At 39.1% G+C, this 18,285-nt stretch overlaps 1 protein-coding gene across 2 annotated transcripts in view; it reads left to right on the top strand.

Annotated features, from left to right (window-relative positions):
• The window catches only part of LOC100643758 (E3 ubiquitin-protein ligase MIB1), a 341,778-nt gene that overhangs the window by 76,530 nt on the left and 246,963 nt on the right, over window positions 1–18,285 (top strand). For both annotated transcript variants that reach the window (XM_048414702.1, XM_020868431.2), the window contains exon 9: window positions 7,514–7,665. In XM_048414702.1, coding sequence (XP_048270659.1) covers window positions 7,514–7,665 — 152 coding nt within the window. The remainder of the gene's footprint in view (window positions 1–7,513; window positions 7,666–18,285) is intronic.

Here is an 18,285-nt window from a genome sequence, read left to right as displayed (position 1 = left end):
TCAAAATAATTCTACCACAATCGACAATAGCAAACGCCACTTTTGTGTCTGAAAATTCAGCGTTCATGGAGCATTCGGCGAGCAATTCGCACACAGTGTACTCACATGCGTACAAATTCATACGCTTAGTTGTTCCTATTCGTGTACCTAGCGTCCGTTGAAGCTGCGCAACTTCTTTCCCAAAGAGCAATTCGCGCATTTACAGGTCCACTGTAACTCGATAATCGATCGCCAGTAGCCTTCAAAGATGGTAAATTCACAGGTGGATGAAAATCGCGACAAATCGAATAACCAGTCAGGGCACGAGAATGACATAACGAGTCGTCGGACGGTTCTTGTTCTTAGCTGTGCGGCCGATGTGCGTCACGGAAGGGGTGGATTTTGCACCCATTGCGCCCGTGTTTTACCGTAGGCGTCGAACTCGCTACACGACCCGCATACCGGCGTTTGAGTCTGTGTCTTTGTAAGCCACCTATAGACTGGTTGATCCCGTTCCAGTTAGGTGCATCGGACCAAAGGGAGGAAGCTCGTGCTGAAAAGTAAGAACTGGAAACGGGCGGGAAGGGTTCGTTGCAATCAAGCGCGGACGCGGACTTTGGGGATGCTCCTCCGTTTTCTCACGGTCTGCATTATCTTCTCAGAACTGTGTGTTGCCTCTCCAACTCCTCTCTTCGTCTCTGCTGAGACGAGGCTAGACGAGGTAACGAAGGAGGCGGAAGATCGTCCCCGTTCTTCCCTTCCTTCTTCCTCTTTTTCCACCTTCTCTCCGTCTCTCTTTCTCTGTCTGTCTGTCTCTGTCTCTCTCTCTTTTCCTCTGAACTTCCTCGTTGCAACCTTTCTCTCTTTCTTCTCTTCGACGGCCGCCTTCATCCGTCCTTTCAGCGTGGCCCTGTATCTTGGCTGAAATCACTATTGATCGCCTCTGTAAAATAGCGGTTGAGCTTAGCCGATGTACGGTGGCGGATTATTCCTGGATTTCCTTGGGGCGCGTGTGTGCGCGCGCGTGTACCACGTTAGGATTGATAAGAATCATGGGAGAAAGGAGGTTTTAAGTTTGAATCGGGGGGATAAGTATCCTCCTGGCTTACCGTTAGCGATGCCTGTTTGCCCGCCCCTGCAATTGAAGCTATGTAGAAGCTTTAATGGATCAGCCTTGATTGCACTAATGGTAATTGTGTTTATTATATGAGCCGTTTGGAAGTTGAAGCGATCAATTCAACTGTTTGGTAATTGAAGTACGCGATTAATATCCAATTCTCAAGAAACGTACGCCTTACTTCGGTAAGTTCGTTCGTCTGGAAAAGAGCAACGTAAGCGATAATAAATTCCAGGGTAAATTTAAGAAAATAGTGTTCGTAACGTCATCGCTTTTCTGTACTTTTGAATTTATGGAGTCGATCGGTATGGCTTTTGAACGACTCGCGCGAACACCACAGTTGAAAAATATGACAATTATACGTGAAAAAGCTATTTTAAAATTCAATCTATATATATTATAATATATTGTCAATCAATTCTATTAGGTTGTCCGGAAAATTGAAAATCGATTCAACGACCCGTTTAATTACGAGTGGCGTTATATAATAATACAACGATAATTATTAATTCCTAGTAATTAGCGGGGTATCATTAGTAGCCTTATAACGACGAAAGAGAAAAATCTCGTTAAGGAAATTGCAAATAATTCTACACGAAGCAAAGCTACGCGATCTGAAACATCATCGTACCTGAAAACCTCGATTTATTTCCACAGAATACGATACAATTAATTACCTTATTTTTTTTTATTACCAAGGAAAATCCTAATCTGTAGAAGGTTAATCAGAAATCCGGGTAAAACGTTGAAATGTTACGAACGTTTCGATTTTCGACGACGCGGCGGGCAAACTGGAGTTTGCCTAGCATCTTGGTGACATCTTAAAGCCCTCATTAGTGTAGCTCGTCACCTTCGATAGGTAAACGGGGTGAGAGAGAATTAGCCACGTCAATATTTGCGGTGCAATCAAGCCGCTTCGACTCGGCGTGTCCCCGTCGTCGATGTCGTCGTCGTCGTCGTCGTTTCGCTTCTCGGTGGCCCCCGACACTGCCACTGATTGTAATCCACACTGCTCTGACCGGTTTGCCGCTGTGTTGTTGCTGTTGTCTTTTCTCATTTTCCCGACTCGTTCACCTGATACGTACACACGGTCGTGCTACTCTCTGAGATCCCTCTATCCGTTCTGACGTTTGGTCGTGGTCCAATCAGACGTTTTCGTGACGACGACAGTTTCTTGCCGAACACGTTAAAACGGCTAGTTAGCTTTACCAAATGTTTGCGCGGCCTTGCACCGATATAATTTTCGCGTTTGATCTTGCGACCGGTTGTTTGAAGAACATTGCCTGCTAAATGTGTGTACTGGGGCAATTTAGACGATTAATTATGATCACGTTTGATTGTGGCTTCGGGATCTTGACGTATAGTAAATTGTTACTTGGACGTGATTAACGATAGTTGGGGCACTGTTGGCTTAAAATGTTAAAAATTCCATGTTCAGTGTAAATATTTAATCATTCCATTATGACTGTTATTAGAAAAGAACTTGGATAACAGTAACTACATAATTGATATAAATCTTTATAAACATAATAACAGACTTTTTAAGGGTGTTTGATGAATAAAATGTAAAAAAAAAACTTACGTTCTATATAGTAAAAGTAAACCGTAATAATACATATTGTTTTATCCACTCCCCTATAAAGCTTATAAGAAATAATTAAATTATTTAAAATTCTAACCAAAAGATATCTCAACCAATAGATATCATATTATTTTATGAACGACACCACTTTGCACGTTCGAGCAAATTCCGAGCAATATACACAAATCCAAGCTACGATACCGCTTTAAATCTCGCATCTTTATCGCTTCTATCTTCAAACTTAACGCGATATTTCAACGAAAAGATACCTTAACTTTCTGAACTGTAGAAACTTTCACCGAAGATTACAGAATGAGTTCTGCGATGATCGCTTCGCCAACGACATACCAAAGTTCAATACCAATTATCATAACGGTCTTTGTAACTCAGCCTCGATCGTATCATTGCCATCGAATTTATTAATTCTGTCAAACGAAAGGTCTGCCTGCACAAAGATTCTAGCAGGAAACTAGAACATAGCATTGAAATCAGTTATCTGGCAGAAAGGGGAATACCGTGAGCTTAATAGGCCATACAGAGTCCCGATAAAACTCGCCGCTAACCGTTTGTACTTCTTATATCTGACAAATCTTCCGGCGTTTGTCACCGATAAGGAAGAATCGAGGAGCCGGAGGTGAGGAGAATCGAGACGATCGAAACGCGCAAGATGGTCAGCTAAGGCTATAAGGAAAGGCGGGGCGAGGGTCGAAGGAAAATCGATCGAAGAAATAGCGGAATTAAGCTTTTTCGAAAGTTGCACGTGCGAAAGCTGCGGCACGGAGGGATACGAATCGCGTGTCGTTTGGTAAACGAGGGCGAAACGGTCGGGAAAGCAGGTGGCTCGTGATGGCAAAAGGGTTGCGCTACGTTCCCAGTGAAAGGAACGACGTGGAACGAGAATAGGGAGGGCGGACGAACGCGTGACAGTGTCACAAATTGAAAGTGTCCAGACGAGCTCTGCTATTTCCTCGAGCTCCTGCTCGATCTTCGTGTCCTTCGCGTAACACGATCGCAAAATTTTTCACGAAAAGCGATCGCTTCGATTCTCCTTCGCGACGGTCACGTTTGAATTTAACTTGCTAGTTTTCGTACCAGGAGTCGAAGAGTTTACACAGAAGCTTATTTCGTTCGTGTTTTTGCTTTTATCAATTTCTTGCAAATCTTTTCAGAATTTTTAAATTTTCAAGAGATTCGAATCTTTTTTAGTATTTGGAACGATAGGCAATTGCCTGGTAATCGATATTTTGCTAATAGACAAGTAAACACGTGAAAAATAAACCGGATCGTGTGATCTGATATAGAAATATTTTTATGGTTCGAGCGATAGAAATATTTTTAATTTATTAGTCGGGGATTATTGACTATCGTATGAATTTTCATGGATTAATTATATCGATAATTTGGCTGTGCGTGTGCGCGTACAGATTTAATTGTGGAGTTAAGTAGGTGATTGGTAAGATTGAATTTTTAGAATTTTCTGATAGTTCTTTTTTCTGGCGCGCCTGATAAACACGTAAGCCTTGCGCCGCGAGGAAAGTTTCCTAAGTCTTGAGTGAAAATTTTTAGAAGTGAAATTTAAAGCGAAAAAGTTACGTCCAGAGGAGGTGAATTGCTGTGAGTGTAAAAAATTTGTAAAAAATTCCATAATGCTGCTAAGTAGGTAATTCTAAACTTTTGACTAGCAGCGTTATGTTTCATACTTCGTATCGTCTACAACCTGTCCAATTAGCTATAAGTGACAAGATAAAACAATTCTTTCAAAACGCGTTTACATAGTTACTTTTCCTTACTAATCCTATAAATATGAAAAAGTTACTTATACTTAGTCAATTAACGACAATTAACCAGTACAATGTTACGTATAGCCAACATCGAGCGTTAATGCAATCGGCAAGAAGTTTCAGCGGGTTTCCAACCTGCGAGTTATTGCTCCCAAGATATCTCACCACGATTATCTCTAATCGAGCAACTTTAGTATTTATTTATTTCGTTCTAATTTATCGTTATATTTCTGTATTAAATAAAACTAAATTCTCGTACTTTACTAAAAACATACTTCTACGCGTATAGAAACAATAAACAGCAAATTATTTGGCTCTTACGATGCATGTTGTCATAAAAGGAGATCGCGACAAAGCCGAAAAACACTGATAAGCGTCACGAGAAGGATAAAAAACGACCGAAGGAAAGTCGACAGGAATCGGTAGAAGTCAAGCGAGTCCTGTTCGTCGATCGGCCGCGTACATGCGATTGTTTTCCCTGGACTGTGTTCTTTACGCTCGTTAATTCGATCGCGATCCGTTAATTGCAGTTCATGGAAGTAGAAACGAAGCTGGTGGAGTTAACGGCTGGTCTGCATCGTGCACCGATCAGCCCTCGTGGCTCGATAACGTTGGTGAGAATAATGGTCAGGATGGTGCGATCAGGTAAATAAAACAGAGTCTCGTGGCTGTCGTGCAATCCTCGGACAATTCCCATTCGCACACACACGCCGCTCTCTGCTTCATTCTTCTCATCCACTTTCCTTCTTCCAAATATCTACTTTCACCTCAATCTTTATACCCTTTCCTCGCACCCCTTTCGAAAGCTTCTTTTTCATTCTTGGTTTTCATTCTCTGTCCGCTGTTCGCCCCCTCCTCGTCGTATCCTCTCGGCCTCTTTCTCTTGCGCTCTCAGCTAGTGGCGTGACGCATGGCCAGCATTTATAGCGCGAGATAGCACCGCCGGTTCTCGACAGCGCCGGCAGATTTATCCTCCACGGTTATTGGAGTTATACAAAGGATTTTTCCAACTGATCCCATAAAGTATCTGTACCTGATGTCCTATTATTTACGCAGCCGGCTCGGATGCCACTGGCCCGCCAGCACCCACCACGCCGCCCTGAATTTTTCTCGAGTGCCGCGAATCTTTAAAGCACGACCGACTCGTTTCCAGTAATTCAATTAATTTCGCAAAGTCTGTTATGCATCGTTCGGGACTAAATTCGCGGTACAAAAGAAGTCAGGGCGATTCTATGGCTCGAAATAAGCGGATACGAAAGAACAACGAAATTGCTTTGGAAGCTTCGTTTTCGAGAAAATCGAGCTTGACAACTCGTCAAGTGTATTTGCATTTGGTTAAGTCTCGATTAGGGAGCAGTGGAAAATTGACAGGAGATCGCTTCACACGCGAATAAAATGCAGAATAAAAGTTTTTGCGTGTGTAATGATTAACGCGAGCGGTAGGCTGGAACATCAAATTCTAAGACAGTAAATTATTAACATTTTCTAAAGTAAGTGTATTTATATTTCTATCCTTTATTATTATGAAAGGAAATATCGAGCACTACGTTCTAATAAATTTTCAAGCTCGAATTTAATCGAAAATTGATACACGAAGTAATTTTTAGATGGTTCCGCGTTTTTCTTGGTTACATCGTTCTTAAAATCATAATAAATCAAGTTGGAAGAACTCGGAATTGTAGGAAGTTGGAGACACAGTTCTATTACAAATAGAAAATATTCAAGCCGTACGGAAATAATTTATTCGGCAAGGAACAGAATAAATAAGCAATAAATAGTAATAACAAAGTTATAAAAATAATATCTACGGATTGCTTTCTTACCTCTTTGAAAAGAATATCTTGCTTGACGTAAATGGAGTGCAGGTTCTTGCGTTTTGTAAAAGCACTCTTTTTTGTTGAAATATGAATAATGTATCGCGAAGAAAACCTCTATGCACTATATACTGAAGCGCGAAGAAAAATTTCTGTTTTACATTGAACTTTACTTTCTATTTTTACATTGAAAGCAGAAAGCACGCGCTAGGATAAAGGTATTTCTTTCCTGTTCCTACGGCTTCTGAATGACATTCTCTTTCACAGTATAAATATAATGCAGCCTCCTGTTCCCTGCAGGCTGTTGTTGTTGAAGAGGTAAATGATATGTACGAGGAAAAGTCTCTACATTTATTTTTGCATTATCGTATTCTTATCTCCTTCCAGAATTTAAGAAATAATATTTTTCTTGAAAATACAAGTGTTCCAATATAATACTCGTATCATATTCGTCTATTGGGACGTGGTAACACGCACACAGTGGTGTGTTACGTTGGATACTTACAGAAATTTCTTATAAACATATTACGTGTGTTATACTGGCACAAAACATTTAGAAATTTCGTTAACACGATAATAAAATGCAATCGTTAGAAACTTGATAATGTACGTAGAAATTACAAGATATTGAAAATATATACATTTTGCAAAATTCATATAAATTATCCCTTTCGAAATAATACATTAGATTGTCCGAAAAATGTATTTCTTTCGCAAATGTGTTTTTTTACAATAGTACACCTTCATACAAACGTGAAACCAAATATGTGAAATGTGGCGGTGTTTATTTCAACATAACAAATTGGATCGTACGTAATTTGGTAAAATAATATAAAACAAAGAACGTTGTGCGTCTATTATTTCCTCATAAGAGGAAAAACATTTTTCGGACAACCTAATATTTAAATGAAAATTAATTTATTAAATATAATTATAATAAATAATATATTTAAACAAAATAAAATTTTATTATAAAGTAAAATAATATATCAAACATATTGAATATGTGCAATATGAGTTACTAATTCTAATATTAAGAAATACGTGTTTCTTCGTAAAATGTCCTGGTTTCCAGGATTTCAAAAAATAATCCGTTTGCGAGAATACAAGTGTCCTCTCCGAACAAGAACCCTCTGTTTTAACCAGAAAAGACCCACGATCCTTTGTCCGGGGTAATCGATTCCTAACGAAAAAACCGTGTACGACACCCTGTAAGTGAAAGCTGTTCCTTCGTTTCTAGGACTCCGAAGGTGACACTCCCCTTCACGATGCGATCTCTAAGAAACGGGATGACATGTTGGCTCTGTTGTTGGACCATGCCGCAGACATCACCCTCACGAACAACAATGGCTTCAACGCTCTGCACCACGCTGCTCTTCGTGGAAACCCAAGGTAAGTAGCTCGCGTTTTCGATGCTTACGCTTTTGTCCGTGATACCGTGCGCCATGTTGAATGTCCCTGTCGGTGGTAGAATTTAACCGTCCGAACCGACCACTACCGAGAATAGAACGATAAAGGACTTTGCTCTAAACAGCCTGACAATTAAGAATAGCCGGCTGTATTTCTATAGCTGATGGGTCAAGACAGTCTCACTCTCTCTGTTCGTCATATTTTTTCGATTTTTACACAATAGGTGTTGGTATTACTGTTGGGGATGTTGAGCTGTAGTTTCTTGTTACAAGCTGCATTTTCTTCTTAACAAATGATTCGAGTGTATGGATTGACACGCGACGAAGAGATTTGAAAGTTTTGAAGTTACAAGGGTGAAGTTCTAACGACAGGGATGGAAGAAGAATTCATCAATTTCGTTTATGAATTTATGCGTTTATGGGGAATACGAAGGTCCAAGAATCCGCGTAATACACGTAACAAAGATATATAAAATGCTTAAAGTATCATCGAACCTGTGACTGAATGTTTATTGGCAATTATTCGTTTACGCATGATATCTAAATACATATGTATGTTATTTTGGGAAACTGATTAACTTCGATTTGTGATAGTAAAACGACACTTGTAGCTGTGAGCGTAGTCTTGCCAGCGAACGAGTCTTCGTGTAATATAGACGTTAGAATGTTTGAACGTTTCTCGTTCGAATGATTTTTGATTGGATGTTTGAGCGAATCCGGATTAAAGATTGAATGGAGTCTGTCTCGAATGTCGATTCGATGTGACGTTGTCATTCGCATAAATCCAAATTGTAAGGTATACAGCGACGTTAAATCGATATGTCAATGAGTATCTATGAATCTTCAATGAAGATTCAAGTAAATCCCGAGAAGGATTTTAAGGCGCCGTATCCAATCGCTCTTCGGCTTTGTTCTCCTGTTCGACAAATCATGAAAGAACGTCGAACCACAGGTGCTTCCAAGCTAGTTGTCTCTCGAAGTCTAATCGAGTCGGACATTCTGGCGAGGTACTGAGTTAATTTTACTCCAATTCTCAGCAGTCGCCGCCCTTCTGTTCAATTTCATCTGTTACAATCTCGAGGATCTTCGAGGTTTGCTCGCCTCTGTTACTTCGAGACACTGATGGGGTTCTTGGAATGATAGCTGGTACCTCGGAATAATATCTGCCTTCGATCAGGTTCTTGAAATATTATTTCCCCTTAAGAACATACTCCTCAATTCTTTAAACTTCGAATTATATCAGGAAAATGGTATGAAAATGCAAGGTCGTGAAAGGTAGGACTAATCTGGTAATAAACTGTTACAGGATAGAGAAAAATTTTGATGCTTGCACTTACTTTAATCATCGCATTTGCAAAGATATTTCCGGTACATTGTATTCAACGCTATAAACAAAGAAGAAAATTTATCACGAGGTTTGGATTAAAAATTTTAAGCGGCTACTTCGTTACAAAAAAATATTAAATATTCCTCTTGAATATTACTTTAATCCCGTTTCTATTTAAATTTGTAATAAATTTTCATACATCTCACTCAACACTGGCAAGGATTACAAAAGTTTATTGCACAGTCATGTACATCTTTGTCTTTTGCTTAATAAACCGGAGTCAAGTTGTGCCATTGTTGAAGAACTCGAAAATGAGACTATCTCTCTTTCTCTTCCTCTCTTTCTCTCGCGAGTACACCCCTTCCCCTGTCACGTTTCATGCCCGTTTCCGGCCATGGAAAATGCAGACACCGGATGCGCATAGTAGTTCTGCAATCGCAATTACGAGGTACCTACTTTCAAGCTCTCGGTGTCAGCGATTCGCGCGTTACCACGCTCTCTGTTGCGATGTTGCTCGTCGAAATAACAGACAAATTTCTGTCGTCGAATGGAAAAAGCAATGGTTCAATGGTGCGAGAACTCGTAGAATGGTAGAAAGGAAACGATTATCGCGATGGCAGCTTTTGTTTCGGCGGACATCCGCGTCCTGGAATTGTCTCGTTATCAACGAGAATTTCGTTCGAAAATCTTTTTCCTTCGCTTCTTTCTACGTATATAAAATTATCGTACAGTTTCTCGCTTTGTAACTTTTGTTTTCTACGCCCTCGTTTCAAATGTCCGATGTTTTTGTTACGCGTTAATTTACAATTTACATAATGAAGGTAGAATTTTAGGCAACTTGGTTGCTGTATTACTTTTATTTATCTCTGTTCTGCACGGAACTTTGTATTTTTGAAATTACTAATGGCCATTAAAAATTCTGCAGAAACCATTTTCACTCTCTGTAACTGCCTTTTTCGTTGCTCCTGAATAAACGAAATCGACGTTCGTTATGGCTTTTTAGTACGGCGAAAGAATGAAGAACTAATGACTGTTACAATCGGATTATTGATATAAGCAACGTTATATAATTTCGAAGTGACAGAGAAGAGATTAGCAGAGGATTAATGTTAGTATTTTAACGTAACGTTCCACTTTATTTACAGTAGGTCCATGTTTATGTAGCATAGAACGTACGATACACGGTGAAGTTTCATAATATATCAATCCCGTTAAATATTTAACATTACCTATTTTATTTTATTATAGACGATATTTGTACTTCAGACATTACGAATCGTCGTTTACAAAGCCATTGGTAATTCGAACGAATTATAAATTTGACCCGCATTATGATAAACCATGAGAAATTTACAGTGATCTAGATAGATAGTAAAATGTCTAGTTTGGATAGTGTAATTTCGAAACGTTCCAGCAAAAAGAACAATTTATGATCTTACGCCACTGTAAATAGAGCAATATTTGCTTTCATATCGAGTTGCCAGGTCGTGAAAAGCGAAAACAATGAACGTGCTTGGGCAAGTGAGACACGATGGCTCATAGCCGACTAACGCGTATAACGGTTCGTGAATTCCACTGTATTACGTTAATTGAATACATCACGTTGACTCGATTCAATCCCTCGCATCATAGTCGTTCCCATTTGTGCGAAATTACCGAAAATACTACAGCTACTTTTTCCCTCCAATACTTTGATATCTATATACTCCCAATCGCATTAATATTCCTTATCATCGCTCGTACGACCCGATAACTCCAAGCTTAAAAAAGAAGAATGTTTCATAGGAATATTTCACACCAAGCTATAATCCATTACAGAAAGCTGTAACGTCAAATTACGAGTATATATTTCCATAGAAGCGAAATGTAGGTTGAACGTGGAACGCAACTTGACCCAGAAGCGTAAGTGGTTAATCATTTTTCTTCATCAAACAGCTCGCCAGGCGTTCGATTTCGAACAGTCGATCAAGTTAGTCGGCAAAAAAAAAGACGCTTGCACACCCATAGACGTGGATCCGCGGTGGATCTGCGGTTAGCTGGGGGTAGATTTCAAGGGGATGGTTTTCATGGTGCAAAGCCGGGGATAGAGGGTGTCTGCGAGACCGGGTTTTCGCATCCGCGTCTATCGCCTCCGGATATTACCTACCTTCGTTGCTTTTAAACCGGAGGGCGCTGATTACCGCGGGAAGATGTATGTGCCGCATCACCGACCGGAGGATGTATTTCAAAGGGAACCTATTACCCTGTTTTTCTATCCCGTTCTCTCCACTGCTCGCTCTCTTTTTCTCTTTCGTCTTTCCTGTCGACAACGGCTTCCATAGATCAGCCATCAGGCACCTATATCTGCGTGAAAATCGAGCGTGACATTACGCAGAAACGCATTACCTGGCGCGAAACGAACCTGGAATTAGATTAGCGGATGATTTAAGATATCTGCACCGGGTCGTTCTTTAAGTAATTCCATTTCTCATCCATTCTTCAGCGAGGAGAAATTGTTAACGAACGTGGCGAGCATGGTCATGGTCAATGTTTCCAAGTTTGGTGATTATCGGAGCTGAATTCTTCAGTGTACATCTTCCATATTCTCGAAGATATTCTAAAGATATTTAGCAAAATGTTATTTAGAAAAATTTACCAAATGTCCAGCTGGACAAATTATAAAGTACAAATTAAATAATAATAATAAAAAAGCTTCCATACTGATTCATAGGAGGTAGTTCTATGTAGAACACGCGTCGAGCTTTGGAAAAATGGCAATATTTTAGAATAATTATTTCATCTTGTAATTCACATCGTACAAGGTGTGAGTGTAATGGATAATACGAATGACTTTTAATGTTAAAAGTAATCTATTGCACCTTGAGGAAGTCGTGGAAAAGTGAGGAGCTAAACTGAACACCGAACTATCGTTTATTATAAGTTTTGTTTGGTGCGAAATTTTTCAAGTGATAGAAACTTTACTGTTATATTTTTTGGAGCGAGGAAAATGTGAGGAGAAAAACCGAACACCGAGCCATCATTTATTATAAGTTTCGTTTACTGTGAAATTTTTCAAGTGTTAGAAACTGTACCGCTAAACGATTTTTAAAGTTCTTCCCCTCTTTCTTTTTTCTGCTGAACGAAAGGAGATCGATTTTCTAATTTAATACGTTAATCGTATTTCCGAATATATAGACGAAAATGTACGTATAATTTGTTAAATTGTTTGATCGATTTAAGAAAGTAAATTAGAAAATTATCATTCACCCCATTCACTGCAAAAGTGTTGTGAATTATGAGACTTACGTTAACAATTTAAAGAAGCTAATAATTTTAAATAAACCATGTATCTAGCACATGTAAAACGAAGGAGAGGAGAAAATCGAAAATAGGGTGAAGAAATATCAGAGATTTACTTCTCCTGCGGAGAAGCACTCCCCCAAGTAACTATACTTATGAAGCGACTTGATAAATGATCCTAACGCCCAATAGTCAGCCACTAGAATGAATCGATGAAAGTCAGGATGGCGAACGATCAAGATTTTGGTTGGAAGGTTGTTCGCGGTCCGATTCGCCACGGCAAATGGATGAAGTGTGTCTCGAAACTAATTCACACAGCGAGGTAGTTCGCAAGGGAAGTAAGTGCTCAAAGCTAATGAAGTTTTCTCTAACTCCATGTACGCCAAGTGCGAGTCGAGAAGCGGGTAAACATTCCGCTCGCGTCCTATCAGCACTCGCTCGAGTTGGATATCGTTCTAATCGATTCCACGACTTTACTGGAGATCCATCATCCCGGTTTCCTCTGAATTTTTTTATAGAATAATCGCCTTCGTGAAGTACGATTAATGGGTTATGATTCGATATGCATAGGTTGGATAATATTTTATATCTCCGTTTATCATATATTTTTATATCTCCGTTCTTTGATCGGTTATCATCAGGAGATCTTGGAAGTAGCTTTATGTCGTGAAATGATGGAACAGTACAAAGTAAGAAAAATGATTCTTTCGAAACTAATGATGTAACGGTGTAATCAAGGAAACGATTAGTCGCTTAAGGTCTTTTTAGAATTGTTGGACGAAGTGTACAATGTCTCGTAAGAAACAAATTATTTTAGTCTATTTACTATGTTATTTTAATTTCATTAATACTAGTCTGCATAGACATCTGTTAGACGTTATTAACTTCCTTCAAATGTTTAAGAGGATGACGAACGCACATAACTAATCTCAAAATCGAATGAAAAGATAGTTTTGACACGCAATCGGATGGCAACGTACTAAATTATAAAATTTCACTTCTATAAAAGACGAGAAACCTGCCTTTTACCTCCATACAACAAACTTAATATCTAAAAACACCTTCAAATTCCTTCTCAATCTCCAACTTGCCCGCTCGCTATCGATCCTCAATCGACGCAAGAGGATGTCGCCAGCCGTAAGCCCAAGCTTAAACCTAAAATCAGCTGGAACGTGGAAAATAGTCGTCGTCTTCGCGCTCGTTACACCCGCTGCGTTGACGCTAAATAAAGGTGAATTTCGACGATATTCTAGGCTGCAGAGCCAGGTCAGGATTCTCGACGACCTCGTGGCGTACTCGTCTCCTTTCCCAGTTCTCCTCCTCCTTCTTGTTCCCGGTCAGGGACGAAATCAGTCTCTCTCTCTCTGTCTCGTAGCCGATTCTCTTTCTCCAGTGTTGGCGCTTCCTCTCGGCCTTGCCGTGTCTCTTTTCCTTGGCCTGTGAAGGAGCTGCAAGCCAGCCAGCCAGCCAGCCAGCCAGCTCCTCTCGAGTCCTGTGTTGCAGAGAGAGCTCTGAAGCCGAACGAACGGACGTCCGGAGACGTAATTTCCTGCCCTCCCGGTGCAGCTCCCTTCCGCTTGCTTCTCTTTCTCCAGTCCGCTTTGTAAGCCACGTTCTCCGGGGGGTTGCCGGCGAAACTTCCCTCGTTTTCCGTGCTTCTGCCTTCGGCCCCTCTGTATGCACCCTCGAATTAAGGTCGAACGATGACCGTCCTACGTCAAAACGCGCCCGATGCAGCCACGGCTTTGCGAAGATTAGGATTTGCTCTGTAGAAACTGCGCAAAGTTTGCCCTGTGTGTCGTGAAAGTAGCGGGATATGAAGCTTTGTTATTGGCTAGAAATGGAATCGCCCGAGGTTAGCTGGAACAGCTGTCTCTAAGCGTGATTAAATTTGCAAATTGAATCCCGCCTCTGGTATAATCGGTTGGCCAAGGGTTTGTGTCGTGCATTTGATATCGGACGCTGTTTTTTTTAAAGGGAATCGAGTGGAATTTCATTTTCGTCGATGGAAGAATTACATTTCTCGGATGAGTTTGTAGCTTCGTTAGCGGGAGTGACGCAGCTAGAAAATATTAGTTGTATCGGAAAATATGATGCAACAACATTGTTGTTTGTTAATAGAATCGGCGGAAAGGATGGCGTTTGTATAACAGGATCAAGTGACGTTTTTATTATTTTCAGTTAGTTATAAGGAGCTTAAAGAATCGCTCGTGTTTCGATACATATTTTTTTAATGATGTTATTGCAGCAAGGGAATAATACGAGAAATTGTGGATTTTCCATTGTGTTCTAAGTGTTTCTACCTTATCTATTGTTGTTATCATCTACCGCTAAAGGTAGAAAAAGATGACGTTATCGTAAAATAGCTGTATAAATGAGATTTCATTGAATTTTAATTCCCCATCGGTCTTAATTTGAAACTTAATTAAGAACTTGAAATTAAAAGTAATACATTATAGTATGATTTAAAGTGAATGTTTTAAATATTATAGTTTGAAATTGCTGGGATAAGATCGGCAACGAAACGAAGTTAAAGTGTAAATATTTAAAATCTTTAAAATAAAACCTTTAAGAATCTTCAAAGTGTGTGCATCCAGTTGCTCTCTATTTTGTTTTTTATTTTTATTTTTTTTTAAATTCTGTTTACACCTGGAGTTTCGCCCCCGAGGGTGGCGATACTTCGCAGCGTGTGCCAAGCTGGAATAAATGCCGGGGGCGTTTTAATCTTGCCAAATGAAGTTTTGCTTAAGAACAATGGACGTGATCCTACCTTGTTATACCTATGCAGTTCTGTGCAATTTGTACGCGACGTTGCCATGAATGTAGCGTGCGTTGTGTGTATGTGATAGCATTATCATCATAATTAACATTGTTCCTGTATTAGCAACTTAGTTAAAATGATAACATTTGGCGGTTGTATTGATATCTTCGGCTGCTACCTACAACGTCCGGTATTAATTATTAAAAATAAATGCAAGAAATGTGATGGTAGATGATTGAGGATAGTTGGTTCGATAAATTGAAACAACGTTTCTGAAGGTGGCTCTGAATATGGGAAAAAATATGTTACTGTAGAATTATTATAGAATTATATGAGCGTTTTATCTTTCATAATGTGGTTTTATTTGCTACATTATCAACAGCGATACACAGAATGTGGTCAGATGTATTTAAACATCACTGAAAAAAGGAAATTAATACGCGTAAATTTAAATGCACGTTCTCAATCAACGTTACATACGCATTATTGTGAGATCAGTTGACACAATGATAATTCAAATTAACGAGAGTTTCGTTTCGCTTAAGATTCTCAAACTACGTATTAACTTGTCTTCTTAATCAGATCCTAAGCCTCATACCTTATGTTGCGTTCCGTTCTAATTGCCAAGATTTTCCTCGACAAATTTTTCATGCATTATAAAGCCAAGGTACGTGCAGATAATCTAAACACGAGCAAGTTTCACGTAACGTACCACTGTGCAATTATTTTTATAAACTTCACAATGCACCGTGATATTTTATATCGGTGAGTTGTGCGGGCAAACGACAGAAGTTGTACCACCTAAAAATTTGCATAAATGATGTCTGATACGATAGTACACATTCGCACGGAACAACCAGTCGATTGTAATGTTTTAGTATTTCACCGTAAAGTATGGATATGGGGAAACGGGGTTAATAACGCTTTGTAGTCGGAGCAGTACGAAACGATCAGCTGGCTATGCCCGTGCATAGCCATTACGTGTAAAGGCCACTAAAATTACCCGGCTATGCGTTCTCTTTGTTACGCCATGCTCCCGATAGCTCGTTACTCAGCCATGATGGTGCAATTATTATGCCTACATACGGAGATATAAACACGAATCGCATTGTAAATTCCATCTCTGCTGTGGCTCGGCTAAGCCCGTCGTTCAATATTATATCGGCATCTGGATATATTGATAGTTGAGCGATAGTTGTAACCCTACGAATTAGTCACCCTTCGCGGGATCAATAAATGGCCGATTATGTCAATTTTCTATATTATCTTAACTAAGGCTTTAAGTATTACGAACTTTACAAGAATTATCGTGTAGTCGATAGCGGTGTATCATTGGTTATCTGTTTGATGGAATGAGCAAAATTTGCGTCAGAGACAAGTGGAGCGAACATGATTCTCTCGTACACCCGCATATCTTTTATTTCGACATCCGATTCGCTGGTACACGTTTCGAAGTTACCATGTGAAATTAATTACCTGGTTTTCGGTTCGCTATGATCGAATATGATCATTTCGTTCTTGTATATTTCAAATATAAAATTATTTGCGGGAAATATCGAAGAGAATGAATTTTTAAGATTACGTGTATGTGTGTATATCAATAACGAATTCGTATCGAATAAATATTAATATTGCAAGTATTATATTTTACAAATAAAATACAGTATGTTTGAACAATATTTAGACCGTTTAATCGTAGACGTCAAATTTAATATTTAACATTTGAGATATTACAGTCCGTTAATTATGGAATCCGTTTTCGTTTTGCTTAGTGCTATCGAAATTACGAGTTTGCTGTATCGTGTTCAATTTATTTACTGACTATTACGAAAACTCGTGACTGTTTCACTGCAATCATATAATCCTTTCTATGTTCGACATTCACATATTGTATAATACAATTTTGAAAATTCAGTTGCAGTACACGAAGTTAATGTCGCGTTCATAAACTACGTGCAGGATTATTATTTTTCAGCATTAATTTTACTTTACTCCTCTAATTTAACGATAACAGTGTTATAATAATAACAATGTTAGACAAACTGGAACCCAATTTATTCTGCAAGTGGTATCACGTCATAATACAATAATAACGTAGCAATAATAACGTCGTGGAATAATTTCGGCCGGTGGTTGAAAGCGCGAACTAATTTCCGCAAAACTGAAATCTGCCTTATTGCACGTAAATGTTCAACGTAGACTATTGTATTTGTATACAACAACAAACTGTGTATTTTTAACCCTCTATGATGTTACGTGATTTTTTGGAAACGACATTCGTGTATCTATATTTTCAGAATTTTATTTTACTTATTCATCGCTCTCTCAGTACAATTTTTATTATCATATTGTTGTATCGGTACCGAATTGTATACCTATAACAATCGGTTTCGATTTTTCAAACGAAAAACAAGGAAATATATCGATCATAATTCTATCTCTTGTAGGCAAAAACTAGCCCTTTTTTCGAAAGGAACATAGAGTTGCAAATTTACAAAGGATTCGCATATTTAAACACCAGAAATTCACCGTAAAAATTCCAGACGGAATCGATGTATTCTTTTCTGCAACGACGATCTTTCATTTCCCTTGCTACGACCATTTATCTCTATTACTCTCCTTATTATATTATTACGATACTTTCATCAAAAATATTTGCTCGCGTATACATATATATTTGCTATTCTACGAGATATAACTTACCGCGACCAAAGGAAATTGTTCCTTCCAGCGTGAAGGGACATCGATTTATGTGCAGCTAAATTCGATTAACCCCCGCTTTAGAGCACTTTGAGGTGATTTAAGGCACGATGGCACTCACGAAGCCACGACAGCGTGGAAGACGACGGTGGACGTGTGCGGCTTCTCGCAGAATATACGAGTGGCGAGAAGTCGTGTTACGAAAACTAATTCGAAGTTACAGCAAACTTGATATCACGCGGCGTACGATATACGCTTTGCCTCTCTACTGCTGCTTTGTTGCTTGTAGTAACGTGTTGCTTGATTATTCGAAGACGAGCATTATCGCAACCTATCTCGAATAACGCAGATTCCATGGTGATATTAGTTTAATTTTTCTTCTTTTGCAGTTGTTCCTTTATATCTAAATCGCTAACTAAAAATTCGATGTGAGTAGAAATTGTGTGAGAATTATTAAGTTTTACTTCTGAGTTTAATAGATCGTTGATGCTGTTTGGTAGATTTACTATTTTTCTCGCTGCGTCGTAGTTCTTGCA

Source organism: Bombus terrestris, chromosome 3 (genome assembly GCF_910591885.1).
Source record: "Bombus terrestris chromosome 3, iyBomTerr1.2, whole genome shotgun sequence".
NCBI classification, from domain to species: Eukaryota; Metazoa; Arthropoda; class Insecta; order Hymenoptera; family Apidae; genus Bombus; species Bombus terrestris.
Note: the sequence above shows the minus strand (reverse complement) of the source record. Positions and strands in the feature narration are given on the sequence as shown.